The 23250-nt window shown below is 37.2% G+C and overlaps 2 protein-coding genes across 2 annotated transcripts in view; one reads left to right on the forward strand and one right to left on the reverse strand.

The window, feature by feature from the left end:
• The window catches only part of LOC140754696 (histone-lysine N-methyltransferase SETMAR-like), a 302676-nt gene that overhangs the window by 91116 nt on the left and 188310 nt on the right, over positions 1 to 23250 (forward strand). The window lies entirely within an intron of this gene.
• Positions 1 to 23250, reverse strand: part of Cals (calsyntenin 1) — a 246814-nt gene that overhangs the window by 27533 nt on the left and 196031 nt on the right. Inside the window, exon 2 of the mRNA XM_073089748.1 lies at positions 3797 to 3957. Within this exon, the coding sequence (XP_072945849.1) occupies positions 3797 to 3957 (161 nt within the window). The remainder of the gene's footprint in view (positions 1 to 3796; positions 3958 to 23250) is intronic.

Below are 23250 nucleotides of genomic sequence, written 5' to 3' on the forward strand. Positions count from 1 at the left end.
CTGCAGTCAAAGTCCCTTCAAAATCGGTCCAGCCGCATCGCAGATAAGCTAGAGATAACAAGCAAACACTTCCAAAGCAAACAAAGCAAACAATGCGTCTTTTGCATAGATAATAAGATAATTTGTTATTTTTTTTTTCTACATATAATACATACTTGCTAATTATACAAAGGTCCTTCAGTGTCGGCTGCGACTGATATGAAACAGATCATACTCATAGATTTCATCGTAACTTATTTATATACACAAACATACAATGTACCAAATGTCAATAGCGTGATTCAGGAATCCAGGACAAATATAGCGCCATTTCTTATCAAATAAAACAATATTACCATGCTTCCAACACTAGCTTCACTGTGCAACGCTCTATAACGTTCAATACAGAGTGAAAGCTCACTAAGTAACATTCAACGTTACTCCTGTTACCTTGCATTCCATTACGGTTTTGGTATCGTTCGATTTACGATAAGTCGCCGACGCGCAATAAATACGATTCAATGGAAACCACCGTCCGATTTGCCTTCGAGCGAATCGTGCACGTGCCGACTTTGCGTAGAAGCAAAAGAGCTCATTTCGGATTGAGTTATTCAAACGTTCATGCACAGTGCATGCATGTTGCTTTAGTATGCATGCAACAGAGTTCACTTCGCATCGACTTCGCATGAGTCCCGGCAGTTTGTAAGTTACAAAGCATAAATGTATTGCAGCTGAATTATTATTATGGTTGGAACATAGGAGTGAATTTCTCTGGAGAAATTGTACTGAGTGTTATTTGTTTCAAACATTACCCAGTGTAGTGCAACTCGGCTGTTCTGAGGACCTTAATGCCGCTATTTTTAATGTGGAGCTCATTTCTCAGAGCTGAGCTGCGCTGAGATTATTCCTTTAGTGGTGCATTAATTTTTGTAGCACTGCTTTGTGCGGAGTGAATTACTAGCACTTACGTAGATGCAACTGTGAAAAATATTTACGAGTGTTTTTCGGTGGTAATAACGGAAGAATAATAAGTCGGTTGTTTGGTGTTGTCTTTCTAGTGTCGGAGGGGTTGTTTTGGGGCATAAAGAGACACAACTTAACGTCAAAGGGCATAATTAGTTAGAAGTAATTAAACTATTTTTCTGCATTTTTGAACTAATGCAAGAATGGAAACTTGCAAACGAAATCTGCTTTTCCGTTTAAAGACAGTTTTTCATATGATCTAGTATTTATCGGATTAGATTTATTACTAAGTATTCCATAACTTAAAAATCACGGATAAACGGAGCTTTTCATTTTTCAATTGAAAATTAAGCTACACAATAAACAAGAAGCGATAATGCACGTGCACCGTGTTAATATAATATTATTTTATAAATTATCATTATATTGTTCATTTAGATTACAAACATCCATTGTGTGAATATCAAACAACTTTAACATTGTTGCAATTACCCCGCTCTGATATGACCAGCAAAAATCACAGAACGGTAAAAATTGTCTTTCGAACATCGATTGAAATGGAGCCCGCGCCAGAAATCAATTCGCACTGCGTTGGTAACGACCTCCAAACGCCGAGTAATAGTCGACCATTCGATCTCGGCCACCGCCGGCGGGCGCCATATTTTTCCATTTAAAACGCCAAAAATGCCAAAAAAGAACTAGGGAGCGCCTCAGTAAATACGAATATTCTCCATTCAGCGATGGATGCTTGAATTGGAACGGAATACACACGGAATTATTCCTTTATTGTCGATGAATGACAATGGAGAAGAATAAAAAATATTCTACAGGTTCTGCTCATTTTAGAGCGCTTTTGTAGACTTGTCTCATTTTGTTTTTCATAAATAAATGGAAATAAATAGTCATTGCCATTCGAAATTTTACTTCTCTGCTGATCAGCTAGAATAAAAACAAGAGGACACAATCGAAAACAATAAGCCCTTAACTTACATAAGTAGGTCAATGAAGGTTACTAAAAGTATATCCACCGAAATTAAGATATTACGTCATAGAACACACATGTAACTCAGAAAAAATAGCAAACATTACTTGAATTGAAAATTGAATACGAATCCGAAATATTCGTAGTAAATTCCTGAACTTTTTAGCCGATTCTGGTTCACTCTTAGGTCTTTTGCTGCAATTAAGAAAGCTGATTTCCACAACTTCATATTAAGCTTTTTATTAGACATGCTTTTGGTTAACAGTTATGTTATGTTCTTAATGACGCTCGGTTGGCACACTGAATGTGCCAACATTTTCCTGGACATTTTTATTGTATGCTCTACCATTCTACGTCCATCCTACGATTCCTACTTTTTAGGAAACGTATTCTATCTGATCTTGGATAAGCTTGTGTTCATGGTTTATTTCATATACACATAAAACGATGCTATAAGTACCACCTTTTTTAATTTTATTTTTTTTATATAAGAGTAGCTGACGAGCACCAGACTGCATCAGGTGGACTGCACCACCTGATGCAGTCCACCGCCCATGGACATCTGTAATCAACCCCAGATAGGATTAGATATTCCTACCTGAGGTCGGCCACAGATGCGCCGCTACCCCTGAGGACTAAGCTGGAACGCCTCGGAAAAGTCTGTCTCCCTTACCACACCCTTCAAACCGGAACACAGCAGCGTTTAACACTGCTGTTATTAGGTAGAAATAGGTGTGGCGGTGGTGCCGCCGGAGTCGAACCACAAAGGGTTCTACCACCTTCAAAGTGTTTTAAAAATTAAACACCATTTGCTATTTATCCATCAACAATATTGTATGTTGAAAACGAAACATTCTAAACGAGCAAAATTTTAAACATATTTCACCGTATGGGCCCATAATTTACCGGAGCTCCGTTCAAAAATGAATGGGATAGTATATTGATGTTTACCAGCGTTTACCCGCGGCTTCCCACTAATGGTTAGCACTCCGGCGGCTAATGGAATCATGATGTATGGAATGATGATGTATGCAAGCTTTTACAATTTGCTGTTGACGAATGGAGGCATTCATCTCGCGCTGAATTTTGAGCAATGCACTCTGACGATTATTGTAGAACAATTTTATTTAAAGCAGAAAAGCATGAGATATGAATGATGATAATAGGTATTTCGGTCTGCTGTTCTGAAGATTCTATCTTCGGACGTCCAGACGCACGGCAGGCTACCACCCCTATCAAGTCGACCTTCCTTTGGTTCGTACGAAGCGTTTTGCCTCGTCTTTTCTAATACGAACCGCCAAGGAGTGGAATGCCCTGCCGGCTTCTGTGTTTCCCGACACATATAATCTAGGAGTCTTCAAATCAAGAGTGAATAGGCTACTTCTAGGCAAGCGTGGCACATCTTAGGCCTCATCGAAGCTTACCATCAGGCGAGATCGAGGCCAAGCGCATGCCTATCAACTAATAAAAAAAAAAAAAAAAAAAAAAAAGATCCAGTGTTCCTATGACTCTAAAGTGTTTTTTTTTTGTAATTTAGCTCATTTAGAAGTAGTAAAGAACAGTTGCAAAGAACAGATGCAGTTTATCTGATGGTAAGCAGCCACCGCCCAACCCATAATCATCTATAATGATCGACAAAATAATCAGATCCTGTCTGAGGTCGACCACAAATGCTAACCCTATTTCCCCAGGACTATTTGTAGTTTGGAAAGCTCCGTACAAGTTTCTCTCATTATCTGTTATAACGACACCAGCTCTATCCTTTCTTTCGTTATCCTTATCTCGTAAGCAGAAATAGGTAGTGAAACCAGAATGCAACCACGGATGATTCTACCACCTTAAATAAAAACCAATACACCTAACGGTACTAACCTCGAAAGGCGCCTCTCCATGGTGCTTGTTGTTCAAGATGAGGAAGGAGCAGAGCGGTCCGCGCGCGCGGATCGCCGGCGTCACCTCCACCAGCGTCTCGTTCTCCCGGATCAGACCATGGTAGCCTTCGTCAGGCTCCGCCAACTCCAGGTATGGAATGTCTGTGAACAAATAAGGTCTGGTCAGAAATGGTTGTTTCCATCGTTCTTTCAATATAAGATGAGACTGTCAATAGGCTTTATGGTGAATTTTATTAAGAATGATCGTTTATGACGTCATTTCAAGATATTTAATGTTAATATGAAATGAGTAGATTGACTGTTATTTTTTTGCACCTTCTCATGAGATATTCATTTCAAGTTATCATACCCAATAAGCCGACAGGTAGGCAAATATTAATTGAATTTTATATATTTTCTCGAATGTGGGTATTATGAGCATGTCTTGGTATGTGTATAGTACTCATAGCACAGGAAATCTTAGAGTAGGTTTATAGTATAGCAATCAATTCAAATTAAAATACTAGAATATAATGTATTCATCATGGCGAACAGTTGTCCAGTTTTTATTATATTATATGTAGGAAAGAGGAAGTCATCATTGTAATGCGTTGTTGACGTAAATGCCACTTAATCTCTAAATCTCCTTAAATAGCAGCGATTAAATTAAACCCGTAACAACGCCATCTATCGGCGCACACTGCGTCGCGAATTAGCAATTCGAATTCAGCTCATCGTTCCCGCAATCAGTGGGCGATTACATGCATCTGCCAAATTATGGAAGCGGGCCGCAGATGTTCGCTCTGTCGTTTGGATGTTTTCCAAGAGAACGCAGTAAAAAAACTACCCTCACTGATGCAATTTTCATGGAATGAAATGGAAATTTTCGTTATCAGCAGTAACTCATGATACCTTGTTTCCGGACGAAATTATTGCGGTATCTTTCTCATTAATGTTTTAAATGTTTATTTGAGAATAATTAATAATTATATTTGCATTTTGTCAACCAAGTAATGTAAGTAAGTTTCTGGGGTTATATTAGTTAAATTCATATAAATATTATACGTGAGCAGAATTACCTAACTTTCTATCATAATAAGGGTAATCTGAATCAGTAAAATATGACTTGGAATTTGCCAATGTCATACCTATTATTAGCATGAAGAAAGTTCTCCATTCTGTTATTACTCGTTATTATTAATAGTAGAACGAAAATAACATTACAACTCTATGAAATAGAATTCTGTTTCATTATAACATTTCGACGGGTCAAAAGGATTCAATTATACCATTTTAAAATTTTAACTATGTACGTTGAATAATGTTAAAGTTACAGGCATTAGAACATTCAAATCGCTCTACTGTAAAGTTGTGAAAACGCACTTGCACCAGTTTACGTAGGACCCGTCGATTTGATGCCTAAAATGTTAATTAAAATAGGCAATCAATAGACGATTTGGCCACGAAACATTCCCAAAATTACACATTACACGTTCTATCCCGAACCTATTACTATTTTACAAATATCTCATTGATAGAATAATAATGTAGATCCGTTATTATTAATTCACTCTTCGTCTCATGATGGGATACATTACATTTAAGTGATTTTGGATTGGATCCCGCTTATAAACTCTCGGGGCATTGTTTAATAGATATTAAATTTTCAATTTAATTTAAATCCCAGTAGAATACGTTTATTTAAATACTTCAAGCTATGACGTTCAAAAGGTTTCAAATTAATATACAATCTCATTTTCGGAACTGAAAATAAAATTTCTAAGGTCACTAAAATCACTATTTATCCGAGCGAATCCAGGTTACGGGCTTACTTGACTGTGTTGTGAGATGCTTTTGTCCAGCAATGAACTAATGTGGACTGAAGGGAGAATACTGGTAACATCTGTACCCCTACCATGAGTTTTTACGTGTCACGTGTACGTGACACGTAAAAACTCGTTGTAAAGCTACTGAGCAGATTTTCAGGGGACTATTGACAAAGAGAGTGCTAAATATACCTATAATTTTTCAACCCTGAAATATTAAAGAATTGTGTAAAAGTCCTATGAATCCCTTAGATAGACATACAATACTACATGAAATGATTGCAAAAACAAAACATTTTATGATAGGTATTTTACGCATAACTATTTTCGCACCATCCCCTTTTATAAACGATATCAAAATAAACCCTTTGTTTAGTAGACGAGAACTTCAAAGCGCAAAATGGAAATTCAATAACAATGCAAAATCGAAATACACGACACAAACGGCATTATAGGTAAAGGTGTGTTCGCACTATCCATCCGACAAACCGTTTTATCCGCGTCCGTTAAAAATTCAACGCAATACGTAATAACAGGAAGATGGCAGTATAATTTTAGGAAGCTGTTAGGCACTAGTTTAGCTAGTTTCATATGATTGGGCACCTCAAAACATTAGTTATGGCGTCAAGCTTTTAGGATATTTTTACGCTTGCTGCTCTTTTACCTTCATAGCCCATACTAATATCATAGTGTTTTTTTGTATCGTGGGTGCCAAGGACATTGCATACACACCAAGACAAATACACAAACATCCAGACATCATTTAGATCGTATATGGCTGCGTTGCATACCTAAGCAGTAGAATTGAGTAGGTCGCGAGTGGGTGATATAAAAGATATATATCTTCACCAAAGAGCTAATCACTCATCAACTCCGACGATTTTGAATTATATCTTTATATCCGCGTCACATGGTTGAGTTCAACTCAACAGTTTTATACTCGCTCGCGAGTGAGTTATGAGTCAAATGAGCGACTGACTGAGAGAGTCTGATTTGAGTCAAATGCATTACGTATTAAACACAAAATTAAAATCTTTCTTCTTTGCTAAAAATATGAAAACAGGGATATACAAATAGTGTTGGCTGTGAAATTCATATATAATTTCTTGCCAGTTTTGTATTAATTATAGGAATCAAAAATGTTGTCAAAACATTTTGATCTGATTCTCTGATATACTGATATAAAATGTCGCTTATATCTTTACAGAGCTACTGAGCTAAAGTGAGTTACTGAGCTAAAAGAGTGATATATATCACTGAGTTCAAAATATATATCTCTCTCTTTTCACTTTAGTGATATATCTTACGTTAGAATGAATCACTAATTTGGCGTCAGGTAAATTGCACAACCATTTTCAACTTCGATTACATAATAAAACCGAAGCAAATGTGCTTTCATTGCAGCGAAATATTTGAAACCTAAAATATAGTATCAAATAACGTCGGATAGTGTATCCAGTCTACACAAATTGAATCGACCGGCGGAACGAGGTTGAACGACGGACTCATATTTACTGTTACACCGGTACATTCACATTCAAATATAGTCGCCCAAATTATATCATATCGTATATCGCTTTTTACCGCAGAACCACTGTTGCAGTGGTTCTCAAACATCTAAATAACATGTAGGTATGTATGTATGAATTCGCGACTCTACATATTCCGCTGTTTTTAACCCGTTTAAGATAAAGTTACAAATGTGAAATCTGTACATTTTTATTTATTTTAAAAGTCCTCATATTACGTTACATAATTATAGTAGAATAAATATCAAGTCGCTAAATAATTTGCTCTTATAAATTTAAATAATAGTCTTAAGAAAAATATATTTTTTACTATAGTTATTGTTTTCGTTTTACTGAGGCTTCTCGATGCGAACCCCATAGACTTTAGACACTTCCCCTGGGGGTCACAGGTTGAGAAACACTGCACTATTGAATAGCGAAAATGCAGTAAAACGCAATTGCGCGGTCAACGGGGAAATATTACACTCATTGTAATGCAAAGCCCGTTGTAAAACTTTCCACTTTATCTAAAACGATAATTCTAGTTGACGTAAATTCTTATTGGAACGCGAACGGGACGGAATTATGTTTCTTATTCACACAGTACGAATGTATTTTATGAAACAAAGCAACCGAGCTTATGTTAAATTTTAACTGCCTCCCATTGATATCTCTATTTCACTTGAAATAGAAAAGGAGTCTTACCTAAAGTAGATCATGAGGAGACTCACTGGTGCCCAAAGAATCATGGGGGTAGCTCGCTAGCTTTGTTGTATGGTCAAAGGTACAAAATGTAGAAAGATAATTTTTTTTATTCCAAAAAGAAGAGAATTCCCTATAAAAGAGTTTTTTGTCGCCTATGCTTAGGGGGATAGGGATCTTTAAAGGAAAGGGGGGCTCCCTCACTTATACGACCAAAGGAAGCACTAAGTTTGACTGCCTAATATTACTTTGTGCTTAAACATACTTCTTAAACCAGAAAACATCCGGTCGGTTTGGTAGTGGTGACTTTGTGACAGTCAGACGGTGTGACGGTGAGAGTCAGATCACAAAGTTATACCACATTTCCATGATAATACTAAACATGGTTTCCAGCTAATATTCGAAGCTAAAATCTAAACGCAGTTAATAGTAATGCCCATTAATCTAGATGAAATATCAGTCAATAGAATGGCCTAGCGATTAGAACATTTTCAAATCCGCAAAGCTGATTTAAATAGCAAATAAATTGACTTTATTTACCAGTAATCTGTCAAAATTCGCCTTTAAGGCTAAAGAGTATTTAGCAATGGTATATGCGAAATATAAATTAAATTAAATATAAGTAAAATCACCATAAAGAAACGTACATACAAGTGTTCCAAGGAAGCTCTCAAAGTCTTATGAAAATCAAACCATTTTCATTCTAACAGGGACCCGTACAACAGTGGAACAATAATGGCTTGATGACGATCTTATAAGTCATCCCCTCTTCCGTACCCTTGAAACAAGTGTCTCAGAGTAAAAAATTAATAATGTAAACGGTGCAAACCTTGTTCGGGACGGCCCAATAACCATTACCGGGACCGTTACGGCCCTCGAGGGTCGGAGACGTTTCCGCGGATTCCAAAACAACCGACCTAACTTCAATCTGTCGTAATTGTTCGACGGAGATTTTGATGGCGCAGGCCCTCTTCTAAGCTATTCTCATGAAGAACTCGAAGGTCGCGTTTTATTAAGAAGTGTACTTGAATAAACTGTTATAGATGTAACAAATGAGAAGCTAGTCCCCGTGATATATGTTTGCTACAATCCATGGCTTCTATACATAATTTTACATCAAAACCACATAGAACCAAAGCCAAAGTCAACTCTTTATAGAACAGGGGTTCTAGCAGATGCCTATTAAACTCCTAAAAACTTAAAATGGTTCCCTCATTTGTAACTTAAATGTATCCACACTCTTTCAACGAAATGTAATGTATTAACATAAGAAATAAATGTGCCGATGGTATCTATCTGACAGAGCTACAATGGTTCTTCCGTCTTTTAATTTCCCTAAGTTTCAAATATCATCTAATTTTGAAATTAAAATCATTAGAATTTTCCGCTTCTAATCCAATGGTTATATCCAATGCTTATACCTTCATATCATTCTCCATGAAACTCTTGCTCAGAATCAAAATGGACCCTCCATTACAGGGCTTGAGATTCAAGGACACCGCTTATTTCAGTGGAACAGCTCACCTAAATCCGTTGTTTAATTGTGTCATGGCGATTTTCATGGTGAATAGCCTCTTGGAGCCATTCTTATGGTCTTCATTGTGTTAAACGAGCTACGGCCGAACGATGGTTTGATTCTTGGCGGGATTTTTGTGGAATTCAAATTTAGGAATATTGTCATAACTTAAGTTAAGAATTAAGTCTTTAACGGCCCTTAAAATTATTGTTTGTTTTATATGTTTCTCTATGTTGTTAATCGTTAAAGCTTTCAATTTAGTTACGTCACCTTCAACGTATTCATCACAGTTAAGCATCAAAAAATAGTTTTTTTTTTATAATATAGGAGTAGTAGACGAGCATGCAGCCCACCTGATGGTAAGTGGCTACTGCCGCCCATGGACATCTGTAATCAACCCCAGATAGGATTAGATATTCCTACCTGACGTCGGCCACAGATGCGCCGCTACCCCGGAGGACTAAGCTGGAACGCCTCGGAAAAGTCTGTCTCCCTTACCACACCCTTCAAACCGGAACACAGCAGCGCCTAACACTGCTGTTATTAGATAGACATAGGTGTGGCGGTGGTGCCGCCGGAGTCGAACCACAAAGAGTTCAATATCATCAATATTATCTATCGTTACCATATTATCGTTTCCTTTCTATATCAATTATTGAGCCCATGTTTTACATATAAAAACTTTATTAAGGTGATCACCCTTGCCAAGTGATCGATAAACTTTCACAAAAAAAAAAACAATGTTTTCACTCAGTTATTTTTCTCGATTTCCGAAAATTGACGTCACCAACTAAACTAAATTCCCATACATTGAGATGCTCGTATTAAAACGTATCGGATATAGTTATGTATTTACTTATATATTTTATACACATTCGTAGCGGCACCTCAGCGCCATCTGGCGGTCGTAAAGGCTCGATCTCGGCTAGTTTACAACGGCGCTTCGAAACGAGCTGAATAGTTAATGAAGCGGTTTTATTTAGGACATTACGATAAATAAATTAGGCGTGACAGTGAATTCGGAAGGCAACGAGGGAGATTTGTCGTATTGGTTTACTGGATTTGTGTTTTCCAATGCTATTTATACACGTAGGAATTAAATTAATCCTAACTAATATTATAAATCCGAAAGTAACTCTGTCTGGTTGTCTCTTCTTCACGCCTAAACCACTGAACCGATTTAATAAAATTTTTGTACAAAGATAGTCTAAGACCCGAGAAAGGATATAGGATTGTTTTTATCTCGGAAATCCCACGGGAACTAGGGATGGCGATCTAAGATCGATTTATTGGAGAATCGATCTTTTGGACCAAAAAAATCGATTATTTCAATCGATTATTTCAATCGATTTTTTCGATATTAGTAAGAATTGAATCGTAAACTGCGCATTTGAACAAGTGATGATCTTTAGCAAAATTGTTGTCCATGAGCCCACAAAGGTTTCAGAGTTTGTACGACCAATTTAGGCCAGATGGCGCCACTGCCATTCCAATGAATGTACGAATTTTCATGTTTTATGTATGTTAGTATGTCATATTATTTTCTTTTAAACGCGGGCGAAGCCGCGGGCAAAAACTAGTAACAAATAATTGTATAAAAAAAGTAATGATATATTTTTAATACGTAACGGGTACTCACGATATGCAGTTTCGCCGTGACCACGATCCATGCAACTGGGTCGAAATATCGGCAATAAAGAAATTCAAAATCGCATGTCGTGAGTACCCGTTACGTAAAATGTCTCAATTCCACGATTAATTTAGTCTAAAATCATAAAATATTATATAAACTAAAATCTGTGAGTACTTAATTGTATCGCAAATCGAAAGAAAGTCGTGCGGGTAAATTAATTATTGTAAAAGAGAAAACTATCATTTTCATTACAATCCCATACAGATTCATAAATACTTCTATTGAGCCTAAAGTCAATATCATCATCGACCCTTTAAAATTTTAATGCTGTAATCTAATATTATTAAGTAGTAAGTAAGCTTTAATCTGTCTACCAATTTGCACTTGGCCAACGCGGTGGACTATGGCCTAATTCCATTAAGTGGGATTTAATTTAAGACATATGTAATACTATGTATATCTTATGTAAAATTATAAGTAAGATATTTTCCTCTTGCACATGTTTTTTACTATTGCCGGAAATCATTGCAATATTAGGTCGAAGGTGGTAAAACCCTTTGTGGTTCGACACCGACGGCACCACCGCCACACCTATTTCTACATTATAACAGCAGTGTTAAGCGCTGCTGTGTTCTGGTTTGAAGGGTGTGGTAATGGAGACACTTTTCCGAGGCGTTCCAGCATAGCCCTCAGGAGTAGCGGTGCAACTGTGGCCGACCTCAGGTAGGAATATCTAATCCTATCAGGTGAACTGCATGCTCGTCTGCTACTCCTATATTATATAAAAAATAATCATAATAATAACTGTGCGGTCGGAGTGGTAACTGCTGCCATTTTGGCTTGAAGGGTGTGGGATGAGACTAAGTTGGAACACCTCAGCAAATAATTTCCTCCTTTAGTTCTCAGGAGCGAGACATCAGATAGGAATCTGACCTAACCTATCCTGACCTAACCTAACCTGCCGCTCATGGACATCTGATTAGCGATGCAGCAGATGTCCATGAGCGGCATTAGCCACTTACCATCAGGTAAACTGCGTGGCCTTTTGCAACTCTATATAAAAAAAACTATCATAATTACTCCCTTACACAAGTATACCCAGTACACATGTAATACCCTTAAAGTCTAACTCCTTAACTTAGTGCTTACATTCGAGCTAGTATTTTTTCACAAACCAGGTTAAATTTTCCGCTCGGAGCTACAAATTATACTGTAAGGACATTATTTTAGCGAGAACAAAATTTAATTAATATCAGCGCCAAACTGCATAGTTTAGCCTTTAGGTATTTCTGCCTCAATTTCTTGACTAATTTTGTTTTAAAATATTTGCGAATAATTTTGCGAGGGGATTTAAAAAAAAAAAAGGTTTCTGTAGCGTAATGATTGCTATTGGTTTAGTCACATCATCATTACAAAAACAACCCTATTCTGTCCCACTGTTTGCACGGGGCTCCTCTCACAATGAGAAGGATTAGGCCATAGTCCACCGCGCTGGCTAAGTGCGTATTGGTAAACTTCACATACGTTGGAGATTTTTTTGTTATAAATCTCTCAGGTATGCATGTTTCCTTACGATGTTTTCCTTCACCGTTTTAGCAAGTGATAATTTATTTCTAATATGCACATAACTTTGAAAAATCAGAGGTGTGTGCCTGGGATTTGAAACAGACCCCTCGATCAAGAGGCCGAGTTTCTTAACCACTAGGCTATCACTGCTTTACAAACTATTACTACCTAATACTATTACTAGAGTTCCCTTTTACTACTACATACTACTTACTAAAGGTGGTAGAACCCTTTGTGGTTCGACTCCGGCGGCACCACCGCCACACCTATTTCTGCCTAATAACAGCAGTGTTAGGCGCTGCTGTGTTCCGGTTTGAAGGGTGTGGTAAGGGAGACATACTTATCCGAGGCGTTCCAGCTTAGTCCTCAGGGGTAGCGGCGCATCTGTGGCCGACCTCAGGTAGGAATATCTAATCCTATCTGGGGTTGATTACAGATGTCCATGGGCGGCAGTAGCCACTTACCATCAGGTGGACTGCATGCTCGTCTGCTACTCCTATATTATAAAAATAAAAAAAATAAAATATCTACTACACTAAATATACAGGGTGAATTTTTCAAACGTTAATTTGTCACATAACATTACTTCCCAGAATTTGATCCTTATAAGCGACACTATCAGATAGTGGAATAATATAGAGGTGTATTTTTTTTCAAAATGAACTCGTTCGATTCCCGGCTAAGGAAAAAAATATTTTAAAAAACTAATTACGTAGTTTTAGTTTTTATCAAAATCGGCCTCGTAACTCCTTTCAGCATTTTTCGCTAATCCTTATAGTTTCGGATTTGGCCCTGAAGGCCTATTTGAAAAATTCACCCTGTATACTAAATTATTACTACCTAATACTATTACTACTAGTCCCCGCGTAGTAAACGCCCCGTAAGTGTATGTTTTCTATACAAATGAGGTTAAATTTTCCGCCTCGCGTCGTTCGAGCGAGGAAATTATGTAGCAACGATGTTATTTAAGCGAAGTCAAATTTTGTACATTTCTAGCGATAACACAAAATACTGGATTAAAAACTTATTAAATATTAATTATATGGATAGTATGGGATTTTTATATGTTATAGGAGGAAATTATTACTATTACTATATATGTAGGTACTAGGTAGGTATGAAGCATTCTCTATAGCCTTGATTTTTCTGCAAGATGCGCCTGGGTATGCAAGATTGTGAAATTATCGATATAAATAAATATCGATATTTATATCAAGAGCCTAAAATATAGATAATATATATAGTGTAAATATTCCACGAGATATTATTGACATATCTTTCCTAAAATATCGATAATACCTATATATAGTCAAAACATTCAATGCGTTATTATTGATATATCGTTATTTAAAATTATCGATATGACACTTTCTCGATGTTATAATATAGTATCGGCTACGTTGGTAATTATTTCAACACTACATAAGATTCTTTTCCTCAATTCGCAAATCTATAGATTCAATCAGATAATCCAGAAGTAATATCTAGTTTAAGTATAACAGGTCAACGTACTTCACAGGTAGTTTGATAAATCGAAAATTGTAACATGAGTGTTTTTGCTGGTACCGCATTAACGATAGATCCCAGATAATCCTATCGTGGAATAGCAAAAACTAAAAAACAAAAGCGATCCGGATCTCACGAGTATAAACTAACTAAAAAACTAATAGATTTTTTCTAGGTAACAAGCGAATAAGTAGGTACTCTCTATTTTTTTTATAAACGTAACAACGAGCATTTTGTTTAAATTTTGTAGGAATAGCAGACGAGCATGCAGTCCACTTGATGGTAAGTGGCTACTGCCGTCTATAGACATCTGTAATCAACCCCAGATAGGATTAGATATTCATACCTGAGGTCGGCCACAGATGCGCTGTTTACACCTGAGGACTAAGGTGGAACGCTTCAGAAAAGTATGCCTCCCTTACCACACCCTTCAAAACAGAAAACAGCAGCGCTTAACACTGCTGTTATGTTGCAGAAGTAGGTGTGGCTGTAGTGCCGCCGGAGTTAAACCACAAAGGGTTCTACCATCTTCGAACAGACATGTTACATGTTCAAACACAGTAGCGCTTAACACAGTTATATGTTACCAGGCGGAAATACATAAGTGTAATTCAGAGTACAGGAGTGTACCTACAAAAGGTTCTACCCTTTGAAACCCTAATACCTAATGTTAAGTGGCTTGAGAAAATAACCTGACATAAATCATAATTAGCCCTAAATAGGGTCGAGATCCAATTAAGACCGACATTCCAACCCTTGAGAACTAAGTTATTAAGGTCCGCCATATTGTGGTGTTATAAGGGTAAAGAATTTGCATACAGTTTCAAATATTTACAGACTCGTAAAACTGGTGGATTCTGGGATGGATGGATCGAAATCCTTGGATAGGCAGATATATAAATTATGTCTTTAGGTTTTAGGTACCTACTCTTCTCTGTATGTGTCCACGTCACATTATCAAAATGGTGGAAACTGGAGGTGGCCCTCAAGAGTCATATTTTCTATTAACTTCAAGATACCTTCTTCAGGAAATAAATCAATACTAATTACCGTTAAATATTTCAAATATACAAATCTCATTTATTCAAAATTGTTTTCGAACGTCAACAAACTACCACCGCTGGGAAGATGTTTCGCTATGGAGAAGAAGTGGCGAAAGAAACTCCATATATATTTATCTTGTTACAAAAAATAACTAATTTCGGATAATCATTTTTTCAGATAACGTTTAGAGATCAAAAATGTCGAAATACGAAATATCTACAAACTTCGCTTTTATCATAAGAAAATTGATGAAACTTTCTCAACTTTTTCAATGCTTACGACCTTACCACTCAAACCTTTACGATAACCTTAACATCCGAGAGCTTATATCCTTATACTGTGGCTTAACTTTCCATAAACCTCAAGCATCTGACAATGCCCTATCGGAGCTTCGCACACACTGACAGGAAGCCCTTTCACACGACGACACTCGAATACCTAACGAGTACACCCAGTAACGATAAACTCTCCAACGGAAAAAAAAGTGTACAGCAATCTATCATCTATTACCTAAATCGTAAAGATTAGTCTTCTGTGAACTTTCCACGATAGCTGCTATCTACTTGTGGTGAGGTATGACAATGGATCGTGTATTGTTTGGATTCGTTTGAACCTAAGTCAGACTGTGGGAACGTGTGCTATTGTCGTGTTGTACGTTGTTTCTCCGTAAGATACTGTTAAAGTAGCTTCTATTGGTGTGGAGATGGAAGTCATCAAGTCAAATCGTGTATTGATTTTAAATTTAAATGGACGAAATCCACTAATAGTATGTGAATTTAGAAGCGAACATATAAAGGTGTTGCATAGATCAAAAAGATATCAATAGTTCTTGAAAATTTAGAAAACTTTTAAAATGTGGATGAAACGGTAAAGTATTTTTTAATATTAACAAACACGTAGGCCAATATTTTAATAATCTGAAAGAGTATTAAATTAAGCAATACCTAAGTGATAGTGTTAATTGTACAATGAATGTTAACAGTGTGGCAACTTCCCGCTACTCGTTAAGAGATGGCGTCACGAGTATTCTGAATCACACTATCGAAGTTTTCTAAACATCTCGTACATATATAAGCTCCGAGCTAAGACTGTTGAAGGACGGCCGCTCCCCGAGCATGATCACCTAGCCCGCAAAGAGATCTCCCTTTGCCAAAACAGTATTTATGCAATTAGGTACAGAACAAGTAATACAGCACTTCCTACAAATACCTTACACATAGTAACTACTCCAATTCAACATTCAGAATCGTGAAGTATGCCGCCATACATAAACAAACGGCGAACAAACAACATTTCGTGTACACACACAACACAAACATACCAAGCTCATACGAAAACAAATGAAGTAAAATAAGGGTCCATTACCTCTACGAACGTAAAGCACCCCATACGAATGTAATGGTTTGTGAAATTACACGACACACACGTCTACGTTTTGATGTGTGGCAAACATTTGTTGGTTCTAATGCAGTGTAGGTTTATTTATGTGATCCAAGCGGTAATAGAGCAATAGCTCTGATGTAAAGTTTCCATGCAATTCATTTAGGGTCATTTAAGGTATTACGTAGACAACTAGAAGGGGGCGCTTTGGTTCATTTACTTTTGACGTCATAGGTCCCGGGGATGACTATATGGTTATGTCAGCAATATTTATAATTTCAGTATTTTCTCATTTCTGGTAGAAATGCTGTTCTCCTTTGTGCCTCAAATGATTATCAGAGAAACCGGAGTTATTCGGAGATGGTATTAGACGAGTAAGATACAAATATCAAAGGATATGGTAAAAACTGTCCATCAGGTAGCGCGTCTGCTTTATCGTTAGGCTCAATTATAAAAAAAAAATCTATTAAAGAAGCGAATGCTCATTTTATCAGATCTTTCTTTCAACAGATGTGTATTGTAAGAATGCCGGTAAGCAAAAATGTTGTCCGAATAACGAACCTCGAACGGCTTGCAGACTGAGGAAATCTAAGATATTTACGGCTCTCACCAAAACACCTCATCAATGTCTATTTAGGTACTTCCAATATAATAGTTAGTAAAGCTTCACCAGGCGGACACTGACCTTTAAATGTTTCGAAGCATACTCGTAACTTACCTACTTATTTACTACTTACAACTATAAAGTACTTATACTATAACCTCCTATTCCTACTACTCACAACTATAAACTATTAAAGCCTTACAAAGTTAACATTGTTAACACTGGCACGGCGCCGCATAAAAGTAATACACCTGGCGGTAAGTTCCTAGTACCTCATATATGTACATATGCTGAGCGCCATTGTGGCCGTGTTCAAGTTTGAAATGATATTAAAAATTGTATTAAAGCACTAAACTTGCAACCACGGCATGAATTTTATTGAAGTTACGTTACTTAAAATGGTGGAGTGGTTGCGATATGTGGAATTTTCGAAAGTTTTATCGGATGGATCAGATTACCGTTAATGTAAATTTAAGGTACAAATTCTCAGATTCGATTTCGATTGGAACAAATATTCGTGTGACGATCAAGTATTTGTTTCTAATTTGGGTGTACTTCAGTATATCAGCGACATGTGATATGGATGTAAAGATAACACGAGAGTTAATCCTAGCTTTTAACCTTGTATTTGTGCTTAATGATGTTTAACATGTATTTTTTTTTATTATTAGCTTCCCTAATTTTCATTTGATGGTAAGTTAGGAGCTAAAGCTAAAGCATGTTGGCCTAAAAGCAATTTTCGTAAGTGGATCAATGAATTTGTTGTTTACTAAACTAATCACTGAACTAACATTTCCGCAATTACCTTAATGGAACCCTACAGAGACATAACCAAGCAAGGTCAGACCTACACGATCAATTATCAGACGAATTACTTCAAGTAAGCCAAACAACAAATGCCAACCGAGGTCGTTGTCAAGCCATATCGCTAAGTTATCGGAAATAGAACCACAGTGTTTTTGTTTTTGTTTTTTATATATTACGGGAGTAGCAGACGAGCATGCAGTCCACCTGATGGTAGGATAAGATATTCCTACCTGAGGTGCGCCACAGATGTGCCGCTACTCCTGAGGACTAAGCTGGAACGCCTCGGAAAAGTATTTCTCTCTTACCACACCCTTCAAACCAGAACACAGCAGCGCTTAACACTGCTGTTATGAGGTAGAAATAGATGTGGTGGTGGTGCCGCCGGATTCGAACCATAAAGGATTCTACCAAACCAAGGGTTCAAGTAAGCCAAACGACAAATGCCAACCGAGGTCGTTGTCAAGCCATATCGCTTTATCGGAAATAGAATCACAAAGTTACCAAAACTTGAACAATATGCTCATAAAGGTCCTTTATATAGAAGTGAACTAATTGATTGCCAATCCAGTGCCACCCACGGTGGTCGTTCAACTCCATTTAAACTATTTCCAATGGCAGGTTCGACGACATTTTTGTTCAAAAGAAAACTTTATGTTGAGAACTTAACTTGCCTTCGTCTTCGAAATTCGATTTATATGATTTTCATTAACTAGTCGCACTGGCAATTATCAAAAGATGTGAGGAAGACAGTCTATCTAGAGAAGGCGTCTGGTATGTCTTTCGATATAAAATATAATAAACATGTAACAGTTATACTAAGATGAAAGTCACCTGTCAGTAATCAAACAGTAGATCTACAGAACTGGACAATTTCTCCGCAATTGAAAAACTGAGAGAACTGAAATAGGATATGTTTTAATGTGAATGCAATTTAATATTAACGGCAAAGTGGGCAATATAGATCATAGGCGCGTTTGCAGAAATATTCGTTAAAAGTAACAAAAACACTAATGGACCGATTGTAACAGTCATAAATATAGTAGTTAAAGAAACTTCTGACTGTATTCTCGATCAATCCCAACCGCAAACCGTCACCGCATGGTGAAACTATTTCCATCAATATTTACACTCAACCACACTCAACTATTTAACAAACTAGTGTCGTGCCGCATCTGACAATGAAAACCGGTCCTCTCCAACTCTTTAGCAACATTACCGCTAGAAACGCACAATGGCCGGTGATGAATACGCACGTGATTTATAATAGCGGTGTGATATTGAATTCGGTAAATCATTTCTAGTGATTCTTGCGGAATGGGAACAGCTCGGCTGTACCTTCCATATCGGTAAGCGATATCTGGATTTTGTTTGCTTCGGATATAAATGATTTAATGATAGCAATACTGAGATATAAATCAACGACATATTGCTACGGCTAACAGACGGCCTACTTTCGTGTAAATGGAATCAACGTTTATAAAAAGCATATCTAAGTCTCTATTGGATAATCCATTAAGTAGCCAGAAGTCGTTAGAAGTGGAAGCTGTTCCGTTGCTTGCTTAAAGAAACTCTGTTCTACATGTAGAACAGATTCTAATTTTACTTTGTGTTAATGAACTATGTTAATGAATGATTTCTATGGGTGACTGTGACCACTTACCATTACATAAATTGCACGCTTGTTTGTACTTCTATTAATAAAGTCAAAGTAAATACAGCACTAACAATACCTCTGAAAATATAATCAGACAATCAACTCTTTAATAAAGCTTCACATAAATACAATAAAATGTTCATTAATGTCCAATCGGATATCAATGATACGGTAACAATAACACATAATGTAATTCACGAAACAGTCAAAATTAAACCGTAGGCAACAGGAATTGATATCATAGATCAAGTAAAGCACAAATAGGCTATTATAGTCAGATGCATCAACACACAAGCTATTAAATGTAAATCTGGTCATAAAACTTAATCCATTAGGTTCACTATGTCGCCAAGACACTATGAAGTTGGTAATCTGCCAATAGTACCAAATTATGCAAAATATAAACGTACATGTCCAAATCTACATCATTAGTCTGGACCACAGACCGCACTGAACGCCAAAGACACTGAAGAATCGAGCGCCATTAGTCAAAGCAAAAATGCGTATAATTTCAACAAGGGCACTCCAATGAATCATTCCATTTAACAAAATTCAGGCGTCGAGAGTGGAGGAGCAATTGAAATAAATATTTCTTGACATGACGACTTTATTAAATACTTCGTACTCGCATGAAAGTAAAAATGTTAAATGCCTGTGACGCTGTGAAGCGTGGGTAACCTTTTATGAATGATATTGTTGAAATGCGTGCCCCAACAACCATTGCGACGCCGAGTAAGAAAAAACATAAAAAATATTCGGTCCCGCGTTGGGCGCCAATGTTACGGCACCAAGTTGATTAATGATTGAAAATGGATTGGTTTCTTTTAAGCTTTACAGAGTAAAATATTTTTTTTATATATTGAAGTAGTAGCATAAGTTACTTCGGTCATCCGTGGACTTCTTTAACCAATCCCACAGGACATTAAGATCCCTAAGGTTGGTAAAAGAAACAACGCATTGCTATCCTTGAGGGCAAAGTTGGAATGCCACCGACAAATGTCTTCCTACCAAAACTCTTCAAACGAGAACATAGTAGCGCTTAACACTGCTGTTATTATGCCGAAATTGGTAGTGCGTTCCAATCTGTTTTCCCCAAATTGATCTAATTACGAAGGTGTGTCGTTAATGAACTTTAGTCACAGAGTTCTAACCTACTATTTTACGCAGAAATATAATTACGTCCGTAATTTGCCAATGTCGACTAACTTCGACGTACCTAGTTTGGTAATCTGGTAAATTAGCATATTTAACAACCAATTAGTTTCGCTCAATAAAATATTTGTGAACAGCGCGGATAATCACGTTCAAATCCCGTGTTTGCAGTTAATTTGACTGAAAATATTGAATAGTATTTTGTCCGAGCGACATCTGTGTTACGGTGAAGCTTGTACTTTGCAATATTGAATTTGGATTTATTTTTATTTGAGATAATCGTTGATAATAGTATTAAAACGAAATACTAACTTTAATACTAATACAATGATTTTAGTTTTTTACTTTATTCATGTTTAAGGTCATAAACATTTTTTTTTATATACGAACCTAACGATAAGACAGACAGATAACATAAACGCTTTCTACACTCACAGCCCCACACTAGGATTCCCTGTGTCATCGGTGCCATGGACACACACATAGACAAATACACAAACACCCAGACCCAGAAACAGAAATCTAAATTCATCATTTAGATATCTGTCTGGCCGGGGATCGAACTCGGGACCCTTTGCGCGTCAGACCGGTATGGTGGCCGCTCCGCCACGCGGGTCGTCATCAGACAGACGATCAAACAAAAAAATCAACGATAAGAATAATGCATTTGGTTATGATCTTTTGATTTTGGTCTTGATCCTTCTTTAATATTTCATCGTGCCAACATCATTTTCCTTTTTGGTCACATTTCAGATTTCCAAAGTTCGCAAGATATCAGCGTCATGAAATATAAATAGCGAACACGAACCGAACTTCGAGTTTGTCTAACAATTACTGTGTAATATAATTTGGGCGGGGAATGGTATTAGCGGGAATAAGGAAACGATGATATTCGAAAATTACTTTTGGCGACATTGTGCTCTTAATAGAATTTTTAATTTACGAGCGAACTTTTTTGTAATATAAGAGTAGCAGACGAGTATGCAGTCCACCTGATGGTAAGTGGCTACTGCCGCCCATGGACATCTGTAATCAACCCCAGATAGGATTAGATATTCCTACCTGACGTCGGCCACAGATGCGCCGCTACCCCTGAGGACTAAGCTGGAACGCCTCGGAAAAATCTGTCTCCCTTACCACACCCTTCAAACCGGAACACAGCAGCGCCTAACACTGCTGTTATTAGGTAGAAATAGGTGTGGCGGTGGTGCCGCCGGAGTCGAACCACAAAGGGTTCTACCACTTTCAATTCTATTATGAAGTTCAACTGTAACGTGGCAAGCTGTAATAGGTTTATGGACGCGGATTACGCGAAAACTACATTACTTGATAGTCGCGGAATATTCAAATTGCGCTGCCAGTCATTATTAAAATTTACCACCAGATTTCCATTAGCACAAAGCTATGCATCACGGGAATTCATGCATAGTAAATATTCTGTATCCACAAGCCATGTATGTATTATTTGGTAAATCTGAGCGAATCAATGGTTGATGAAACAAATAATGTTTCAAAATGTAACTTAAATAACAATTTTGATTTTAGTCTTACATTTATTTTTTGTATCATATATAAGTATGCGTAGATAGTTAAACAATTAATTAATTTTCTTTATACCACACGACACAAAGTAACAATTACATAAAAAAATGATCAACATATATTTAATACCTTGCTTTAAAATAAGTTGAGTATCCGAAAGATATTAATCAGTGAAATCTATAAAATCTTGTACATTACCTTAAATTGGTGTCATGACATAATATAATTATTTGCTAACAGGGAATTGAGTCTTAAATCTAGGAGCGGCCTGTAACGTTACTTAAGTTCCTTAAGATATATCTGATCCACAAGCTCAACTGTCAGTAAGAACCGTATGTCTTGGAGTGCAGATCCTTGACGGAATCTGTTATTACATATTCTTCTACTGTTAAGATACCTACGTAACACGCACGGGAAGAGACGCGCGGGCGGAGGAGGCGGGCAACGTCATCGGCGCGGGCGGTGCGGTGGTGGTACGAGCCGAACATCACTCACGCTTGCGACCTCCGACGGCCACGGACGATTTCTATTTAAATATTGTTTGACCGGGAAACCCTAATGTAATTAAGAGGCCTATTAAACCAGCAAAATACAGTCCACTCTCTCATTTAAGTCCCAGGACCCTAACATCTACTATACATTGTTTATCTTGGAGAGCAATGGAAGTACTATCCTTTGCAATGGATTCGATGTTTAATTCTTCCTCATTTAGCATCTGCAGCTTGACAAAGCCAATCTTAAATCGACGTTCGTTTCAAAAACCTGAGTGCTCGATATACTAAAACGTAATAAACCGTTTTTTCTCGACAGCACTCAAATCAAAAGGCCGTGCGGGTAGCTGCGTGCCGTTGCCAATCGACATTAATCTCGGATAAAAGCTACGTCACTCAACCACCTATTTACCTCTGCGTATGAAATAGGTATCAATATTTGGGTCTATGTATGTATCGGTTTTATTTGCATCTATCTCCTGGTTGTTTGTCTGACAAAGTAATTGAGGCAACGCTCAAAATTA

The sequence above is a fragment of the Epargyreus clarus genome, unplaced genomic scaffold (genome assembly GCF_041222505.1).
Source record: "Epargyreus clarus isolate Ecla_fem2 unplaced genomic scaffold, WU_Ecla_fem_2.2 ptg000031l, whole genome shotgun sequence".
Lineage (NCBI taxonomy): Eukaryota > Metazoa > Arthropoda > Insecta > Lepidoptera > Hesperiidae > Epargyreus > Epargyreus clarus.